Source organism: Ictidomys tridecemlineatus, chromosome 4 (genome assembly GCF_052094955.1).
Source record: "Ictidomys tridecemlineatus isolate mIctTri1 chromosome 4, mIctTri1.hap1, whole genome shotgun sequence".
NCBI classification, from domain to species: Eukaryota; Metazoa; Chordata; class Mammalia; order Rodentia; family Sciuridae; genus Ictidomys; species Ictidomys tridecemlineatus.
The window spans coordinates 183,874,290-183,892,282 of record NC_135480.1 but is presented as its reverse complement, the minus strand read 5'-3'; the positions used below and the strand labels follow the sequence as shown (position 1 = coordinate 183,892,282).

At 33.3% G+C, this 17,993-nt stretch overlaps 1 protein-coding gene across 5 annotated transcripts in view; it reads right to left on the bottom strand.

Annotated features, from left to right (window-relative positions):
- Positions 1–17,993, bottom strand: part of Fsd1l (fibronectin type III and SPRY domain containing 1 like) — a 76,236-nt gene that overhangs the window by 25,411 nt on the left and 32,832 nt on the right. For 3 of the 5 annotated variants that reach the window (XM_013360509.3, XM_021729398.2, XM_078047906.1), the window contains 5 exons: positions 16,425–16,546; positions 9,910–10,119; positions 8,650–8,748; positions 4,732–4,861; positions 4,036–4,068 (listed from right to left, as the gene is read on the bottom strand). In XM_013360509.3, the coding sequence (XP_013215963.1) occupies positions 4,036–4,068; positions 4,732–4,861; positions 8,650–8,748; positions 9,910–10,119; positions 16,425–16,546 (594 nt within the window). The remainder of the gene's footprint in view (positions 1–4,035; positions 4,069–4,731; positions 4,862–8,649; positions 8,749–9,909; positions 10,120–16,424; positions 16,547–17,993) is intronic. The other 2 variants (XM_021729399.2, XM_021729400.2) reach the window with 1 other exon arrangement.

Sequence of the window (17,993 nt, the reverse complement as noted above, 5' to 3'; positions counted from 1 at the left end):
AAATTCTGGCGAATCGGATTCAAAAACATATCAAAAAAATTGTGCACCATGATCAAGTAGGATTCATTCCTGGGATGCAAGGCTGGTTCAATATACGGAAATCAATAAATGTTATTCACCACATCAATAGACTTAAAAATAAGAACCATATGATCATCTCGATAGATGCGGAAAAAGTATTCGACAAAGTACAGCATCCCTTTATGTTCAAAACTCTAGAAAAACTAGGGATAATAGGAACATACCTCAACATTGTAAAAGCAATCTATGCTAAGCCCCAGGCTAGCATCATTCTGAATGGAGAAAAATTGAAGGCATTCCCTCTAAAATCTGGAACAAGACAGGAATGCCCTCTCTCACCACTTCTGTTCAACATAGTTCTTGAAACACTGGCCAGAGCAACTAGACAGACGAAAGAAATTAAAGGCATAAAAATAGGAAAAGAAGAACTTAAATTATCACTATTTGTGGCCGACATGATTCTATACCTAGAAGACCCAAAAGGGTCAACAAAGAAACTACTAGAACTAATAAATGAATTCAGCAAAGTGGCAGGATATAAAATCAACACACATAAATCAAAGGCATTTCTGTATATCAGCGACAAAACTTCTGAAACGGAAATGAGGAAAAACACTCCATTCACAATATCCTCAAAAAAAAAAAAAATAAAATACTTGGGAATCAACCTAACAAAAGAGGTGAAAGATTTATACAATGAAAACTACAGAACCCTACAGAGAGAAGTAGAAGAAGATCTTAGAAGATGGAAAAATATACCATGTTCATGGATAGGCAGAACTAACATTATCAAAATGGCGATATTACCAAAAGTTCTCTATAAGTTTAATGCAATGCCAATCAAAATCCCAACAGCATTTCTTGTAGAAATAGATAAAGCAATCATGAAATTCATATGGAAAAATAAAAGACCCAGAATAGCAAAAGCAATTCTAAGCAGGAAGTATGAATCAGGCGGTATAGCAATACCAGATTTCAAACTATATTACAGAGCAATAGTGACAAAAACAGAATGGTACTGGTACCAAAAGAGGTGGGTGGTCCAATGGTATAGAATAGAGGACACAGAGACTAATCCACAAAGTTACAACTATCTTATATTTGATAAAGGGGCTAAAAACATGCAATAGAGGAAGGATAGCATCTTCAACAAATGGTGTTGGGAAAACTGGAAATCCATATGCAACAAAATGAAACTGAATCCCTTTCTCTCGCCATGCACAAAAGTTAACTCAAAATGGATCAAGGAGCTTGATATCAAATCAGAGACTCTGTGTCTGATAGAAGAAAAAGTTGGCTCCGATCTACATATTGTGGGGTCGGGCTCCAAATTCCTTAATAGGACACCCATAGCACAAGAGTTAATAACAAGAATCAACAAATGGGACTTACTTAAACTAAAAAGTTTTTTCTCAGCAAGAGAAACAATAAGAGAGGTAAATAGGGAGCCTACATCCTGGAAACAAATCTTTACTCCTCACACTTCAGATAGAGCCCAAATATCCAGAGTATACAAAGAACTAAAAAAATTAGACAATAAGATAACAAATAACCCATTCAACAAATGGGCCAAGGACCTGAACAGACACTTCTCAGAGGAGGATATACAATCAATCAACAAGTACATGAAAAAATGCTCACCATCTCTAGCAGTCAGAGAAATGCAAATCAAAACCACCCTAAGATACCATCTCACTCCAGTAAGATTGGCAGCCACTATGAAGTCAAACAACAAGTGCTGGCGAGGATGTGGGGAAAAGGGTACACTTGTACATTGCTGGTGGGACTGCAAATTGGTGCGGCCAATTTGGAAAGCAGTATGGAGATTCCTGGGAAAGCTGGGAATGGAACCACCATTTGACCCTGCTATTGCCCTTCTCGGACTATTCCCTGAAGACCTTAAAAGAGCATGCTACAGGGATACTGCCACATCGATGTTCATAGCAGCACAATTCACAATAGCTAGACTGTGGAACCAACCCAGATGCCCTTCAATAGATGAATGGATAAAAAAAATGTGGCATTTATACACCATGGAATATTACGCAGCACTTAAAAATGACAAAATCATGGAATTTGCAGGGAAATGGATGGCACTAGAGCAGATTATGCTTAGTGAAGCTAGCCAATCCCTAAAAAAGAAATACCAAATGTCTTCTTTGATATAATGAGTACAACTATGAACAGAGCAGGGAGGAAGAGCAGGAAGAAAAGATTTACATTAAACAGAGACATGAGATGGGAGGGAAAGGGAGAGAAAAGGGAAATTGCATGGAAATGAAGGGAGACCCTCATTGCTATACAAAATTACATATAAGAGGTTGTGAGGGGAATGGGAAAATAAACAAGGAGAGAAATGAATTACAGTAGATGGGGTAGAGAGAGAAGATGTGAGGGAAGGGGAGGGGGGATAGTAGGGGATAGGAAAGGTAGCAGAATACAACAATTACTAATAGGGCATTATGTAAAATTGTGGATGTGTAACCGACATGATTCTGTAATCTGCATTTGGGGTAAAATTGGGAGTTCATAACCCACTTCAATCTAATGTATGAAATATGATATGTCAAGAGCTTTGTAATGTTGTGAACAACCAATAAAAAATAAATAATAAAAAGGAAAAAAAAGTAAATGAATATATATTGTTTGAGCAGCTCTAATCCAAAAATCTGAAGTGCTCTGACATTGGAAACTTTTTAAGCACCAACATAATTATAAATAAAAAATCCCACACCTGAGCTCATGTGACAAGTCACAGCCAAAATATAGATACATTAAAAAATATTATATAAATTACCTATATATATAAAGGTATATGTGAAACATAAATGAATTCTGGATTTAGAATTGGATCCCCATCAAATATAATTAATTATGTATTTGCAACTATTCTAAAATCCAAAAAAATCTGAAATCCAAAGGACTTTTTAAGTCCCAAGCATTTCAAATAAGGGATCCGAACCTGTATAACATTCCGGAAGTGGCCTACATATAAAATACCTTTAAAAGCAGAAAAGAGAGAAAGAAATATAACCTGCAATGCTAAATATAAGCAGTCTAAAAATCGTCCAAGTAACTAAATAAAACTTTGTAAGACTATTAAACCCAACAGCATTTTATAATTTATAGCACACTGTGAAATCACTTTTACCAATAATGAACAAATAAACTGAAAAGAAGAGAGCAGATAACTTTGAAAAGAGAATATATTCTGGTTTCTGGTAAAGATATATGGTATCTTCAATAAACATGTTATTAACCATGTAATTTGAAATTATTCATTTTTTATGGCACTGTCCTAATAATTTCTGCAGTGACTTTTATTTCTTAACCTTTATACTTTGGAAGCTGCATGATTATTATAAAATACAGAACATTTCAAACTTGCTTCGTGTTGAATATAAATAAAAGCAAAGCAAAGGCTGGAGATTGGGATTGTGGCTCAGCGGTAGAGCGCTCGCCTAACATAGGCGGGACCTGGGTTCGATCCTCAGCACCACATAAAATAAAGGCATTGTGTTGTGTCCATCTAACCTAAAAAAATAAATATTAAAAAAAAAAAGCAAGGGCTGGGATTGTAGCTCAGTGGTAGAGCACTTGCTTAGCATGTCTGTAAGGCACTGGGGTCAATTCTTAGTCTACATATAAATAAATAAATAAAACAAAGGTCCATCAACAACTAAAAATATTAAAAAAAGCAAAGCAATAATGTTAGATATATTTAACTCAATACGATAGGAAAGATGCCAGTTATAAATAAAGTAGAAAAAATAATTAAATAAGACTTTAAAGCTTATTTTGTTATCTTTATACAATATAATCCAAACGATAAGCAGCATACTATAATGCTATAAATTCAAAACATAAGCTACAAAAAATACAGACAGTCTACACAGAGCAATATTTTAGCTTTGAAGCCTGCTGCAGTGGCTTCTGTTTACTGGTTAAAAGAAAAAATTACTCAGCCAAGCTAGATATACTAAGTCCTAAAACTAGACAGACATAGATCATCACCTTGTATGTTTCTTCAGTGAAGTAACATGGACACTGTCAGATAAAAATAGGCAACTGTTAAGAGACTGCTTTACAAATTAAGTTTAACTTCTTATAATAAAATTAGATTAAAAGCCTGCTGAGGATTTTTAAAAAATTCATTGTTAGAACTCACAAAGATATTCAACTTCAGCAAAAACTTCCTGTGTAAAAAAAGAAAATAGTTCCCAAACTTTGACATTATTTAGTTATGACAATAACAAAAGATTGTAAGTTATGACAATAACAAAAGATTCTTGAGCCTGACTCTTGGATTCACTGGGTTCCACCATCATGGGCAAGTCTGTGGGGCTTTTATAAACTGTAAAAGTTGTCATCTAATGCAGACTTTTAGGTGAGATAGGTGATAAGCCCAATATTCAGAAATTATTCTAGGAACATCTAGTTAGTTCAAGTTACTGTATATATAACTTTAAGGAAATGGGATAATGAAATTTTTTAAAAGTATAAGGAGATTAGGAAAGAAACTAAGAAAAAAGTAACGTGAAAATGTTAATGACAGATTCATGTATTGACAAGCAATGTTATATTTTTCACTTTGGAATTACTAATGTATCATAAGTCATACTGGTATACAGAATAAGAATTTTAATGTTATCAAATAAGAACCAATGTACAAGCATTTATCCATATAACAGATTTAATGAGCTACATTACCTGCCCTTGTTTTCTTTCCCTTTGATTTTACTTTCTTGACCTTTTCCTCCAGTAGGATCCCACTCTACCAAGGTATCTTCAACTTTCAGGTTCAAATGGGATGATGAATTATCCAAACTGAAATTAAGTGCTGTTCGAGACAATATAAAGTATTATATATCTCCACTTTCTGAAGCACACCTGTGAGCAATAACTTCTCTAGTCAATTGATTCAACACTGTATACAGAAAATAAAATTCAAATTACTAATGCTAACATTTAAAGTTCTCAATGATTAGGTTATAATTTACAATTCCTCACTTATTTTCCATTATTCTCCTCTAAATATCCCGTACTCTAACACAATACAATGCAATGTTCAGGGCCACTGGTATTTCTGCTATTCGTTCTACAAGAATCTATATCAACACACAGTATCCTCAATTTCCTGTTATTAGAATATCCGATGGTTATCAATTAATTGTTTTGAGTAAATAGGAAAGGGAACTGGTAGGAATTAAGAAGGAAAAAGTGATATTATATAGAAAATCACAAGGTGCACACGTCTTCTATGACAGTATAATAATTAATAATTTCATACTTAAACACTTCTTAGTTTCAAATTAAGATGAGTACGAAGAAATTGGAGGTAGCCTGGCAGAAGTGAGGAAATTGATCTAGCTGATAAATTATTTATGTGGCAAAGAGTAGAAGGGTGAAAAGTTCCAATATAAAAATAAAACAAAAACAAAAAACAAAAAATCATGAAACAAAGTTATGCCTTTCAGATTATTTGGTATTATCAGGAAGTATCCTTACTATTCACAAGACTTGCTTAGTCAAACTGCTAATTTAGATCAGTGCATTAAGCTTCCCTCTTTTAGAACTCAGGGAAAAGCATTGAAATGTATTAACAGCTGTACAATGAGTAGTTTCTTCTATTTTAAAATGTAATTTCTAGAAGCTCTATCTTGAAAGCTATCTACTAATCTGCTTCTGTTATATTTTCCTCCAAAATTTAAATATCTGATAATTATTCATTGAAGGAATACTCCTTACAATGCATCTCACTTAAGTATAGTACTTAAATTAGCTAAGGCTTCAGTGTGTCTGTGAAGTGTAAATCACCAAACAACAAAAAAAGCATATGGAGAGCCTGAAGTTTACCTAGTTAATCAAGAATCCTTTTATCCTCCACTGTTCTATAAAGAACACTTCAAGTTCAACTATGTATCAGAGCCATTGTTCATTGTCTTTATTTATAAAACCACATTCTCAATACAAATCTACTGACCACACAGCTTCTAGTAAATGTCATACTACACAAGGAAGTTAATAACTTACAAAACCTTCATCTAAACAGAAATTTAGAGAAACTAGAAATAATGAAGCTTTTCAGTAAAAATGGAAACAATTTCTTAATAGGCAGGTTACTAAAAAGGTAGGATTAACACTGAGACTCTCAATTCCCAAAATGAACTGCCATTAAGAAAGCAGAGTTAACTTCTATATTTAAGTTATTAAGCAAGTCAGGCTACCTACATTGGCAGGGGGGTGGGGGTTGCTGGGGATTGAACCTATGGCCTTGTGCATTCGAGGCACTATCTACATTTTTTTTAAGAGAAAGAAAAATAGGCTTTAACTCTGAGGGTGCCATCAATTCCCAAGGGCTTATTAAAATTCTAAGGATAAAGAAGGTCTCCTAAAGTTGTTCCCTAATGTTTGTTATAATGAAGAAAAAAGGGCCATCAGCAATCTGGAGTCAAGGATAGCAAGAAAAAAGTACTATCTTCAAACCACTCGGAATCAGAGTTATCGAATAACACAGCATCCAAACAAGAAGGCTTATAATTACGTCAAAACGAGTCCTATTGCTATGGGTAATTAAAAAGAACAAACAAAAGAAAAAGAAAAACAAATAAGAAGGTCTAGGTTTCAATCCAAGAGGTATCATCTTTAATTTCTATTTGAGGGGCATTGTTCTTTTATTGAACTTCAGTAAAGTTATAGAGCCTCTCTAAGATAAGAAATAATGCTTCATTATTAAAAAATAAAGTCTTCTTTGAAAGTGAGATCCTGTGTCCTGGATAAGCCCTGTAATATACATATTGGTTTCCATATCTTTAAAAGTCTGTGAAAACAGGGTACCAAAATCAGAATCCAGATGTTTTATGTTTGTTTGTAGCTGCTTTCATGATACTATAAAATTATATCACAGTCATTACTATTTGAGGCTATAGAAAATTTTGTATTAACATAATATCATTTATCCTTACAAGGAAGTAAATGATAACACATCTTAAAAATTCTAGCCATAAGAAATATTATTACTCATCACTTTTGACAACTTTCTCACCAGAACAAATATACTGAAGGAACAAATAAACAACTTTCATTATTTTCCATACCAAGAACTATAAGTGGCAGGATATGAAACTTTGATAGGCCTCAACTATTTAATCTCCATCTTTCTTCCTTTCCCTTCAATCTTTGTCCACAGGCTTATTTCTACTGGTTGGCCAAAAAGGACTACAGCAGGTCAAATTAGTAAACAATTGTTTAATATGTAATTTTTAAAAAGTAGAACTACTTCTATGGAGCTCTTGTTCTAATTTGTAGTCATGCCAATACTATGAAAAAAACTCCAGAAAATCAGTGACCCATAGTCATGTAAGATGAATTTTATTCTGTTACCCCCTGAAGATCAGAATCAATGATTAGTGGCCCTCAAGGATAAGTTTCAGTCTGGTCCCACACCTCAAGGGGTTTTCTCAACAGTAAAAAATGCTTCAAAGGACTAATCAACTTAGTCTCCCTCTACAAACCCCAACGTCTAGAGTGACTAGTAAGATCCAGATATTGCTAAGAGAAGCTTGCCAGCCCAGCTCCCAGGAAGCCATAAGCCAGCTATTCATATTTCTAAATTTAGGGAATGTGCATAAAAATCAATAATTTACCACATTTATGTCCAAGTTTGGTTGCAACCTGTAAAGCATAATGAAAAGGAATAATACAAAGATGATGCTCCTAAGGGTGAATATAATAATAATGCAATTTTACTCGACAAGGGCTAAAAACAGCTCAAGTAATACAGAAAAGATTATCTACCTGTAAGTATGACAATACTTTGGTAAAAGTCTCATTAAAAACCACAGTAACTTCTCAGTTTGATAACATGTCATTCAAAGTAATTGCATGTCTTCATGATCTGTAGTTCTCAAGTAAAAACATTTGCTAATTCAAACAAATTACTCAAATTACACCTATTTTTTAGATATTTTTGGATATTTTTCTGAGTTGGTCTCATCAGTAATTTATGAACCGTTAGGGGCTGGAGTAAAGTACTTGCCCAGAATGTGGAAGACACTGGGTTCGATTCCCAGCACTGTAAAACACAAAATAATTTACAAGCCTCATAGTTTGTTTTATTCTGATATGTTTTTATATCATCCTCCAAATCATATCAAATTTCTGGCATACAAATCTATTCAAATGCCATATAAACTAGAGACCAATGGAAGCTCCAGGTCCCAAGTACCTACAAAAATGTACAGAGTTTAGTCAATTACTATATGTCACAACTGGGAAGAACTTTGGCATTATGGCCTTCAAATTAGTAAATGTTGCAAAAATTTGTGTTCAAATATCTTATACTAGGGTGTTTCCACTAACTCCAAATTACTCTGAGAGACTAGAATGACTTAGCTTCTTAGATGTTAACACTATCATCTCAAGTCTATTTTGCTTATATGAATACAATCATAAATGGAAACCACTACCATAGTCCTATTTTCCCTGCCTTATAATTCTTATTGTGGAGAAAGTGAGAGGTGGGGTGGTAGAGGAGGTGGGGAAGGAATTCAGCCACACAATGCTTCCTGTCACAAAGTCTTGAATAACTTCAGAGTTTCATATTGTATAAACAGCTACTAATCTTACCTTTGGTCTCTAAGGTCACTGGATCAGAATATTCTCCAGCCACAGCCTTGTTACAAGCTCGCACTCTGAAATTCATATATTTTGAATCAAATTTTAAGCCTGAAAAAATGAAATGGTTTTCAGACACAAAATAAAGGACTCATCCCCCAAAATATTAGAATGAATTTTCAGACTTTTTTTTTCCTCCTTGGAAGTATCTCTTTATTTAAGGAAAGTATAAATTTATGTTAAAATGGTGATAATGCCTGCAATAAGAGGAATCATGATTTATCTATTAGTTTCTTCAGAAGAAGTAAAATATACAATTTATGATTTTCCTAATTCAGGGATAAAAAGGTACTCTTTTATGCATCATGAAAAATAGTACTTCATATAATGAGAGATGTCACAAATTTACAAAACAACACATTTGATTTCTGGAAAAGAGATGCTCTCAGGAATTTTTATATTTATGAAACACTGTGTTTTTTTGTTGTTCTCTTTTTGTTTTGGTACCAGGGATTGAACCTAAGGTTGCTTCACCATTGAGCCACATCCTTAGCCCTTTTTCATATTTTACTTAGAGACAAGGGCTGAGGTGCTTAGGGCCTTGCTAAGTTGCTGAGGCTGGCTTTGAACTCACAATCCTCCTGCCTCAGCTTCCCAAGGGCAATATTTGCCCCCAAAATATCTAAAGTACCCACTATATGGAGATCATTTTTGTGTTTGTTAACCATTATTTTTGCATTATTAGTTTGTTTTAGTTATACATAATACTGAGGTTCATTTTCACATAACTGTACAAGTATAGAGTATAACTCTGAAATATCTTTCAAAACTTCTTTCAAAAGGCCAACACAAAAATTTCTAAAACCAAATCATAGTTCTACTTTAACTATCAACATTAAAGTAAAACTAAATAATAAAAGTGATAATATTTACAGTATCAGTGAATTGTGGGGTAGTGAGTACATCTAAAAAATTAACAGCTTTTTTATATAATCTGAAAACAAAGGGAAAACTAAGTGTAACTCTGAAATATTATTTTCAGAATACCACTTCATATTTATTTTACATGTATCCTATCTTAGCAGGTTACAAATGTCCTTAAGTAATTAAAACAAAGTTTTCTTGATATTTTAAAACAAATTTACTTCTACAATAAATATCTAAAAAGTCAATTTGGATAAAAAGAACTTAATAATTTTAAGCTTTAAAATAACAAATTTTTCATAATTACAATTATTTTCTAAGGAGACTGTTGAGATGTTGTCATTTTACCTGATAATGTATATTCAGTACCCTTAATGTTATCAATTATCTCCCAACATCTCTCATCCTTTACACGTGGCAGTCCATCAAAATTAGTTTTTCTGTATTCCAGTATGAAATGGTCAATCTTATTATCTTCTTCTGGCATTCTCCAAGCTACTGTTACAGAGTTGTCAGCCACCAAACACTCCACTGGGTCTATCTCTGGAGCTTTAGGGACTGAAGAGAAGAAACAAAAGTATGTGTGTAGGGGAGCTAATTCCTCATTTATTATAGCACTAATAAAATATTTATGTTTGTCATCCAAACTTTGCTTTTTCATCCTGCTTTTGAACTATTCAAAAGTGAATAAATAAACCAACCCAAACTAACTATTTTCAAAGCACCTTTTAATGATAGGCTATAAAAAAAATCTATAGTTTTCTAAGATCTTTCATAAACTTATTCAACGTTCACTAAAATCTTAGATGGCAAAGGTAAATTCGAAACATGCTAAGGAAAAATAATCGAGAATGACTTGTTATTTCTGAACATATTGTACTTTTTTTTTTTTCTTTTTTTTTTTTTGTGTGTGTGGTGCTGGAGATTAAACCCAGGGCTTCGTGCATGCAAGGCAAGCACTCTACCAACTGAGCTATATCCCTAGCTCTATTCTGATTTTTAATTTGTTCTTTAGATGTACATGATAGTACGAGTGTATCTTGACAAATTCTAATTAGGATTTCATGTACATGAGGTAGAGTTTCACTGGTTGTGTATTCATATATGTACATAGGAAAGTAATGTCTGTTTCATTCTACTCTTTCCTATTCCACCCACCCCCGCCTTTCTTCATTTCTCTTTGTCTAATCCAATGAACTTCTATTCTTCCCTCCTACCCCACTGTACATTTTTTAAAAATTTTTTTTAGTTGTAGATAGACATAATACCTTTATTTATTTTTATGTGGTGCTGAGGATCAAACCCAGTGCCTCACATGTAGAGTAACTATTGTTAACAATAATTCATTAGACCTGTTAAAATAGCAAAAGGTTTTGAAAGTTTCCAGTACAAATTCTAAATGCTTGAGTTGATACATATACTAATTACCCAGATTTTTCTACCCAGGGACTTCTACTTTACAATCTGGCACATACATAAGAAATCTGGTAGTGGCCACCCCCTTCTAATAACAAACAAGGTTGAACAAACTGAAAAATCAATAATAATTCTTAGATCTGTAAGAGAAGTGAGATTAAAAGGCCTCAATATGAAGAGACAAACAGGTAAATACAAAGAGTCACAATTTACTAGAGCAAAAACCTAAGCAGAAACCAGTACTAGGGTAAAGATACCTAAACTGTAATTGATGAGCTGCTGGAGGCTCAGTGTGGGTATGTTTGAGTCAAAAACCCCAGGTGGCTCCAATTATAGAAGGGCACCTACTATTTGTGAATTTTTCCTCTAAGAGCTTAACAGGTTGTCATCAGGAACAATGGAGGAAAATCCCCTTATATTTACACCATAGGGAGTAGAAGAGGAAACATTTTGAAATATACCAGAGCTTATGTTTTCCTTAACAGGATCTGTTCTTTAAAAAAAAAAAAGGAAAAAAAGAAACTAACTAGAGTCTAACCCTTTGGGATTATCTGAGCCTAACTGACCTGGGTGAAAGGAAATAAAAAACTCCAGCTGGCTACTGCACCAGGACAAAGGGAAATAGCAGTCTCACTCCAGTCTACTCTAGCCATCTTGTTCTACAAAAGGGCAAGTAAGAGTGGGAGCTACTGAAATGCACCTGTAAAGTTCATAGTTCAAAGGCAAAGATTCACAAAAAGACTGAGACATAATCAAAACACCATAAAATGATTCCTATCTCTGCATAACTTACCATCACATCATCAAAGGCCTATTCACAACAGTTTCTTTAACCTAATATATTATATGTGGCTATAAAGAAAAAATTACAAGCATACTCTAGGCAAAAAATACAGTCCGAAAAGACTGTAAGAAGAATCAGAAACAGACTCAGATATGGCAGAGATGATAGAATTATCAGATTAAGAATTAAAAAATAATAGGCCAATGATCTAAACAGAAACCTCACCAAAGAAGATATTCAAATAACAAGGAAGTATATGAAAAGATGCTCTACCTCATGTGGCGCATGATTAAAGCAATGCAAATTAAAACAACAATGAAATAACACTACAGTACCAATGCTGTAAAGCAACAAGATGTAGAGCAACAAGGATTTTATTCATTGCTGGTGGGACCGCAACATAATATAGACACTTTATAAGACCGTATTGGAAGTTTCCTGCAAAACTAAACATAATTTTATATAGTATCCAGAAACTTCACTTCTTAGTATTTTCCCAAAGGAGCTGAAAAACCTTTGTCCACACAAAACCTGTCTATAGATGTTTACAGCAGCTTTACACATTATTACCAAAACTTGGAAGAAACCAAGTTGCCCTAAACAAACTGTGGTACATGGATTATTCAGTGCTAAAAAGAAATGAATTATCAAGCCACGAAAACTAGGCATGGAGGACAGAATGCCTATCACTAGGTAAAAGCTACCAATCTGAAAAGGCTACCAGCCATTATAAATTTGTGCAACCCCATAGAATGTATAACACCAAGGGTATTCCTTACTATAAACTATAGTTTGAGGTGATAATGATGTGTCAATGTAGATTCATCAGTTATAACAAATGTACCATTCTGATGGGTGATGTAGATAATGAGGGAGCTAAGCATGTTTTGTGGGTATATGGGAAATCCTCATATTTTCCATTGTTTCACTATGTACCTAAAATTGTTCTAAATACTAAAGTCTAGTTTTAAAAGGCTACAAACATAAGAAAATGAATCTAGGGGCTGGGGTTGTGGTTCAGTGGTAGAGAGCTTGCCCGGCATGTAAGAAGCACTGGATTTGATCTTCAGCACCATATAAAAATAAATAAATAAAACAAAGGTACTGTGTCTATCTACAATCAAAAAAGAATATTAAAAAAGTAAGTATATCTATTTTTATAATCTTGCAATGGGGAAGTCCAAGTAAGGTCTTTCTAAAACCTAAAAGTCACAAAGAAAAAGTGTGACATATTTGATTATATAAAAATTAAAATTTCTACTAGGAAAAAAAATCATTATAAACCAATAGACAAATGACTAAGAGGGAGTTATGCCACATTTAGGACCAAAGGCTAACCTCCTTAATATACTAAAAGGTGCTATATATCATTAATTAAAATATAAACCATTGTTTGAAAAAGTGAAAAATCATAAATAAGGAGTTCATTTTTTAAAGTGGCTTATGAAGATAGGATAAATACATTCACACTTAAAGAAATGAAAATTAAAACAATCAGATAACCCATATGTCACTATTAGAATAGAATGAACAAAAAAATAAAAACTCTGAAAACTGTAGCTGTATAAGAATACAGTCATTCAAATATTTTCAGGGAAGCATAAATTGTGAAATTTCCTTGACAATTTAAATAATTATACAAATTTAAAATACACATACATTTCCATTTCTAGAAATTTATCCTTGAGACATATTGATATATTATCTCTGCAAAATACCTAAGCATTTTGTTACCACATCATTGCCACTACTAGAAAAAGACCATAAACTTAAAGAAGAACTAATTAAATTCCTACTATCCAGTTATTTTTAAAAAAGAAATAGATCTATAATGATCTGGAAAGAACTCCTACATATTGTCAAGTGGCAAAGAGAAAGTATTTAACAGTGTATATGTATGCTTCCATTTTCAAAAGGGGGTGGATTATATATTAGACTTAATGAAACAAATTTATCTTTTTGAGGGTAAAAACTGCCAAATATTAGCAACTACCTGATTCTGCCTATACATGTGGTGATGTCTGTATAGATTTAACTATTTCAGGAAAGATAAACAGATGTTAGTAACAGTGGTACCCTCTGTGGGGGAAAAGGCACACTCATACATTGCTCTAGGAAGAAAACTAACTTTGAAATGAAAAGGAGCTACTTTTCTTTTTTACAGGTACATTGTATCTGCACATAATGGTGAATCTGTTGTTACAATATAATTTGATCAATATCTTTCCCCAGAGCTTTCCCCTTTCCTCCCCTCCTCTCACCCGCTGGCCTACCTTCCTCTACTCTGCGGGTTTCCCTTTGCTTTTCATGAGATCACCCCTTATCTTTCTTTTCCGTTTTTCACTCTAGCTTCTATATATGAGAGAAAACATGACCCTTGATCTTCTGACTTTGGCTTATTTTGCTTAGCATAATCGTCTCAAATTCCATCCATCTTCCTGCAAATAAATAATTTTTTGTGATTGAATAAAAATCCATTGTGTATCTATACCACATTTTCTGTATCCATTCAGCTGTTGATGGAACCTGGGTTAGTTCCATAGTTTGGCTATTGTGAATTGTGCTGCTATAAAAACATGGATATGACTGTATCCCTATGACTACTTTAATTCTTTAGGATAAATACTGTGGAGTGGTGGTATGGCTGTGTTGTATGGTGCTTCCATGCCTAGTCTTTTGAGGAACCTCCATACTGATTTCCATAGTGAATGTACTAATTTACAATCCCACCAACAGTGTAAATGTTCCTTTTTCTCCACATCCTTTCCAGCATTTATTATTGTTTGAATTCCTGAGGACTGCCATTCTGACTGGTGTGAATGGCCATTTTATTTCTTCTTTTATGAAGTGTCTAATTTATTTGCCCATTTATTAATTAGGTGGTTTTTTGGGTGCAAACCTTTCTGAGTTCTTTATATATTCTAGGTATTAATCCTCTGTCAGAAATGTAGCTAACAAAGATTTTCCTCCATTCTGTAGGTTCTTTTTCACATTACTCTTTCCTTTGCTGTGCAGGTGCTTTTTAATTTAAAACTATTTCATTTATTAACTCTTGGCATTATTTCCCAAGCTTTAGGGGTCCTAATGAAAAAAATCATTACCTGTCCTTTATGCTGGAGTGTTGACCTTTGCTTTCCTCTATAAGTTGCATAGTTTTTGGTCTATTTGCAAGGTCTTTGATGCATTTTAGTTAATTTTTGTATATCTTTCTTCTGATGTACAATCAACAAATATATGAAAAAATGTCATCATCTCTAGCAATTAGAGAAATGCAAATCAAAACTACTCTAAGATTTCATCTCACTCCTGTCAGAATGGCAGCTATTATTAAGACAAACAAAAATAAGTGCTGGTGAGGATGTGGGGAAAGAGGCACACTTATAAATTGCTGGTGGGATTGGTGCAGCTAATATGGAAAGCAGTATGGAGATTCTTTGGAAAACTGGGAATGGAACCACCATTTGACCCAGCTATCCCTCTCCTTGGTCTATACGAAAAAACAGCATACTACAGGGACACAGCCACATCAATGTTTATAGTAGCACAATTCAAAATAGCTAAACTGTGGAACCAACCTAGATGCCCTTCAATAGATAAATGGATAAAAAAATGTGGCATATATATATATACAATGGAATATTACTCAGCAATAAAAGAGAATAAAATCATGATGTTTTCAGGTGAATGGATGGAGTTAGAGAAAATAATGCTAAGTGAAGTTAGCCAATCCCCCCAAAAAAATGCCAAATGTTTTCTCTGATATAAGTAGACTGATTCATAGTGGGGTAGGGAAGGAGAGCATGGGAGAAATAGACGAACTCTAGATAGGGCAGAGGGGTGGGAGGGGAAGGGAGGAGGCAGGGGGTTAGAAAAGGTGGTAGAATGTGATGGACATCATTATTTAAAGTACATGTATGAAGACATGAATAATTGTGAATATACTTTATATACAACCAGAGATATGAAAAATTGTGCTGTATATGTAATATGAATTGTAACGCTATCTGCTGTTATATATATACATATATATACACATATATATATACACATATATAAAATTTAATTTGTAAAATGAAAAGACAAAAATTATTTCATTCTAATGATTTTGGAGACTAGAACAGTCAAATATAAATCTGTCTTTTGAAAATTAAGTAAAAATCTGAAAAATGCCTTTTAAAGACCTCTAAGATAACTTAGCAATTCCATCCAGCTTTATATAATCACATAATATGCCAACAGCTAACATCCTTTGAGCTTCAACTATATGCCATATACTAATGCCTTAGAAGTATCAATTCATTTAATCCTTACAAAAACCCTAGAATAATATCACATTCTAAAGAAGCAGAAATAAGGCAAGTCAAATAACTTGTTCAGGATTACATGGCAAGTATACAGCAAAATTCAAATCTAAAAAAGTTTGGTCTAAAGACCCACTGTTAACCATCAAATGATACTCCTTAATGGGATTCTTGAAATAGAATATTTACTACCAGTAAAATAATTCTCTAAAAATAAATACTACCAAATTTAAATATTTAGTGGAATGAAGAAAAAAAATCACACTATGCTTCTTTAATATTTATATACCAATGTTCATTACAGAAAAGCATTGCATAAAAAATTTTTATTCAAAACTGTACATGTAATACATGCTGTTTACCTGGCAAAAACTTCAAAGTTTGCAGCATCTGTCTTTCCTGAGAGAAATCCACCATTAAGTGAGTCATGCTGTCACTGACCTTTGGTTTCAAAGAAAGGCGAAAGGCTGAAGCCATTGTGACTCTATGGTAAACACAAATATACTTTTTAAAACAGAAGAAGAAGAAGTATCAAATCATTTAATTTATAAAATGAAAAGACAAAAATTATTTCATTCTAATAATTTCAGAGACTAGAACAGTCAAATATAAATTCTGTCTTTTGAAAATTAAGTAAAAATCTGAAAAATGCCTTTTAAAGACCTCTAAGATAACTTAGCAATTCCATCCAGTTTTATACAATCATATAATATGCCAATATCAATAAAAGAAATATCCCATATAAATAATCCTTACCAGACCCAACCTTCATCTGCACCTCTGTACACTCAATCAAACTGACCTCCTGATGCCACCCCCACTCCTTTTCACATGCCAAATAGTGAAGTGTACATACAACCTGATTCAAACATTCTCCCCTGTAGTAATAGCTACATCGTGTGCCCTACAACAAGAGTTGAAGCAGATGGATATAATATTGGATAGTATAGTAGTACCTGTTAAAGACAGGCCATGGATGAGAAAGGAAAAAGGTGAAATCATGACCAGTGAATATCATCATACCAGCAGAGGTCACTGATCTGTCAGCATTAGCTACATACATGGAAGGATATTAAGAGAAACAGCCCCATGGAACTACATGCCATGGAAATAATAGGACTTCAACAAACACTTACTAGATGAATGTGAAGTTAAAAAAAAGAATGAAGCCAAGCTAGATCTTAATTTGTCAATAGTGCAGGGAAACTATTTTCAATTAAAACTGGAGATCAAAAGAAACCATTTTACTATCATTTTATTTCAAATTAACAGTAAATTTCCACAGGTGTTACATATAATCTTTGATCAAAGAATGGTACAGAAGCACTATTCATGGATGCATTCTCCTAGTACATAATTTGGGAGAAAAAGTAAATAGAGATGCAAGAACAAAGGAACCAGGCCACGCCTAGTCAATCAGATCTATCAAATCTAACCAAGACAGAGATGTATTCACTTATTTGGAAATAAAAAATGTCAAAATGTTGCTGTTTTCAGTTATTTACAACTAAAAAAGTAATCACTACACAACAATGAATAAACAGTTGATTTATTTACCAAAAAGAAAGTGCTACATTAAAATCAATTTATAGGGAAAAGAACTCAAAATGACTGCTTACTGTATTGACAAATATAATGCTAGTATTCCACACTTATTACATTAAGCTGTTGATTCTCAAATAATAAATTTCAAATTATATCAAGAAGTTAGGAATAAACACTTAGTCTTGTATGTTGTTCTTTATAATCTCAAGTATCCTTTGATTTGAAGACATCAGTAAGAGTTACATTAAAATAGGTTCTTACTAAACACTCTCTGAATCGGTGAATGGGTTTGAAGTTACTTGGTTTCTTCTAAGCCTGATAAACAACACGACTCTTTAACGAGAAATGCTGAGGGAAATTATCAGAAAGTATTTTAGAAAATTTAA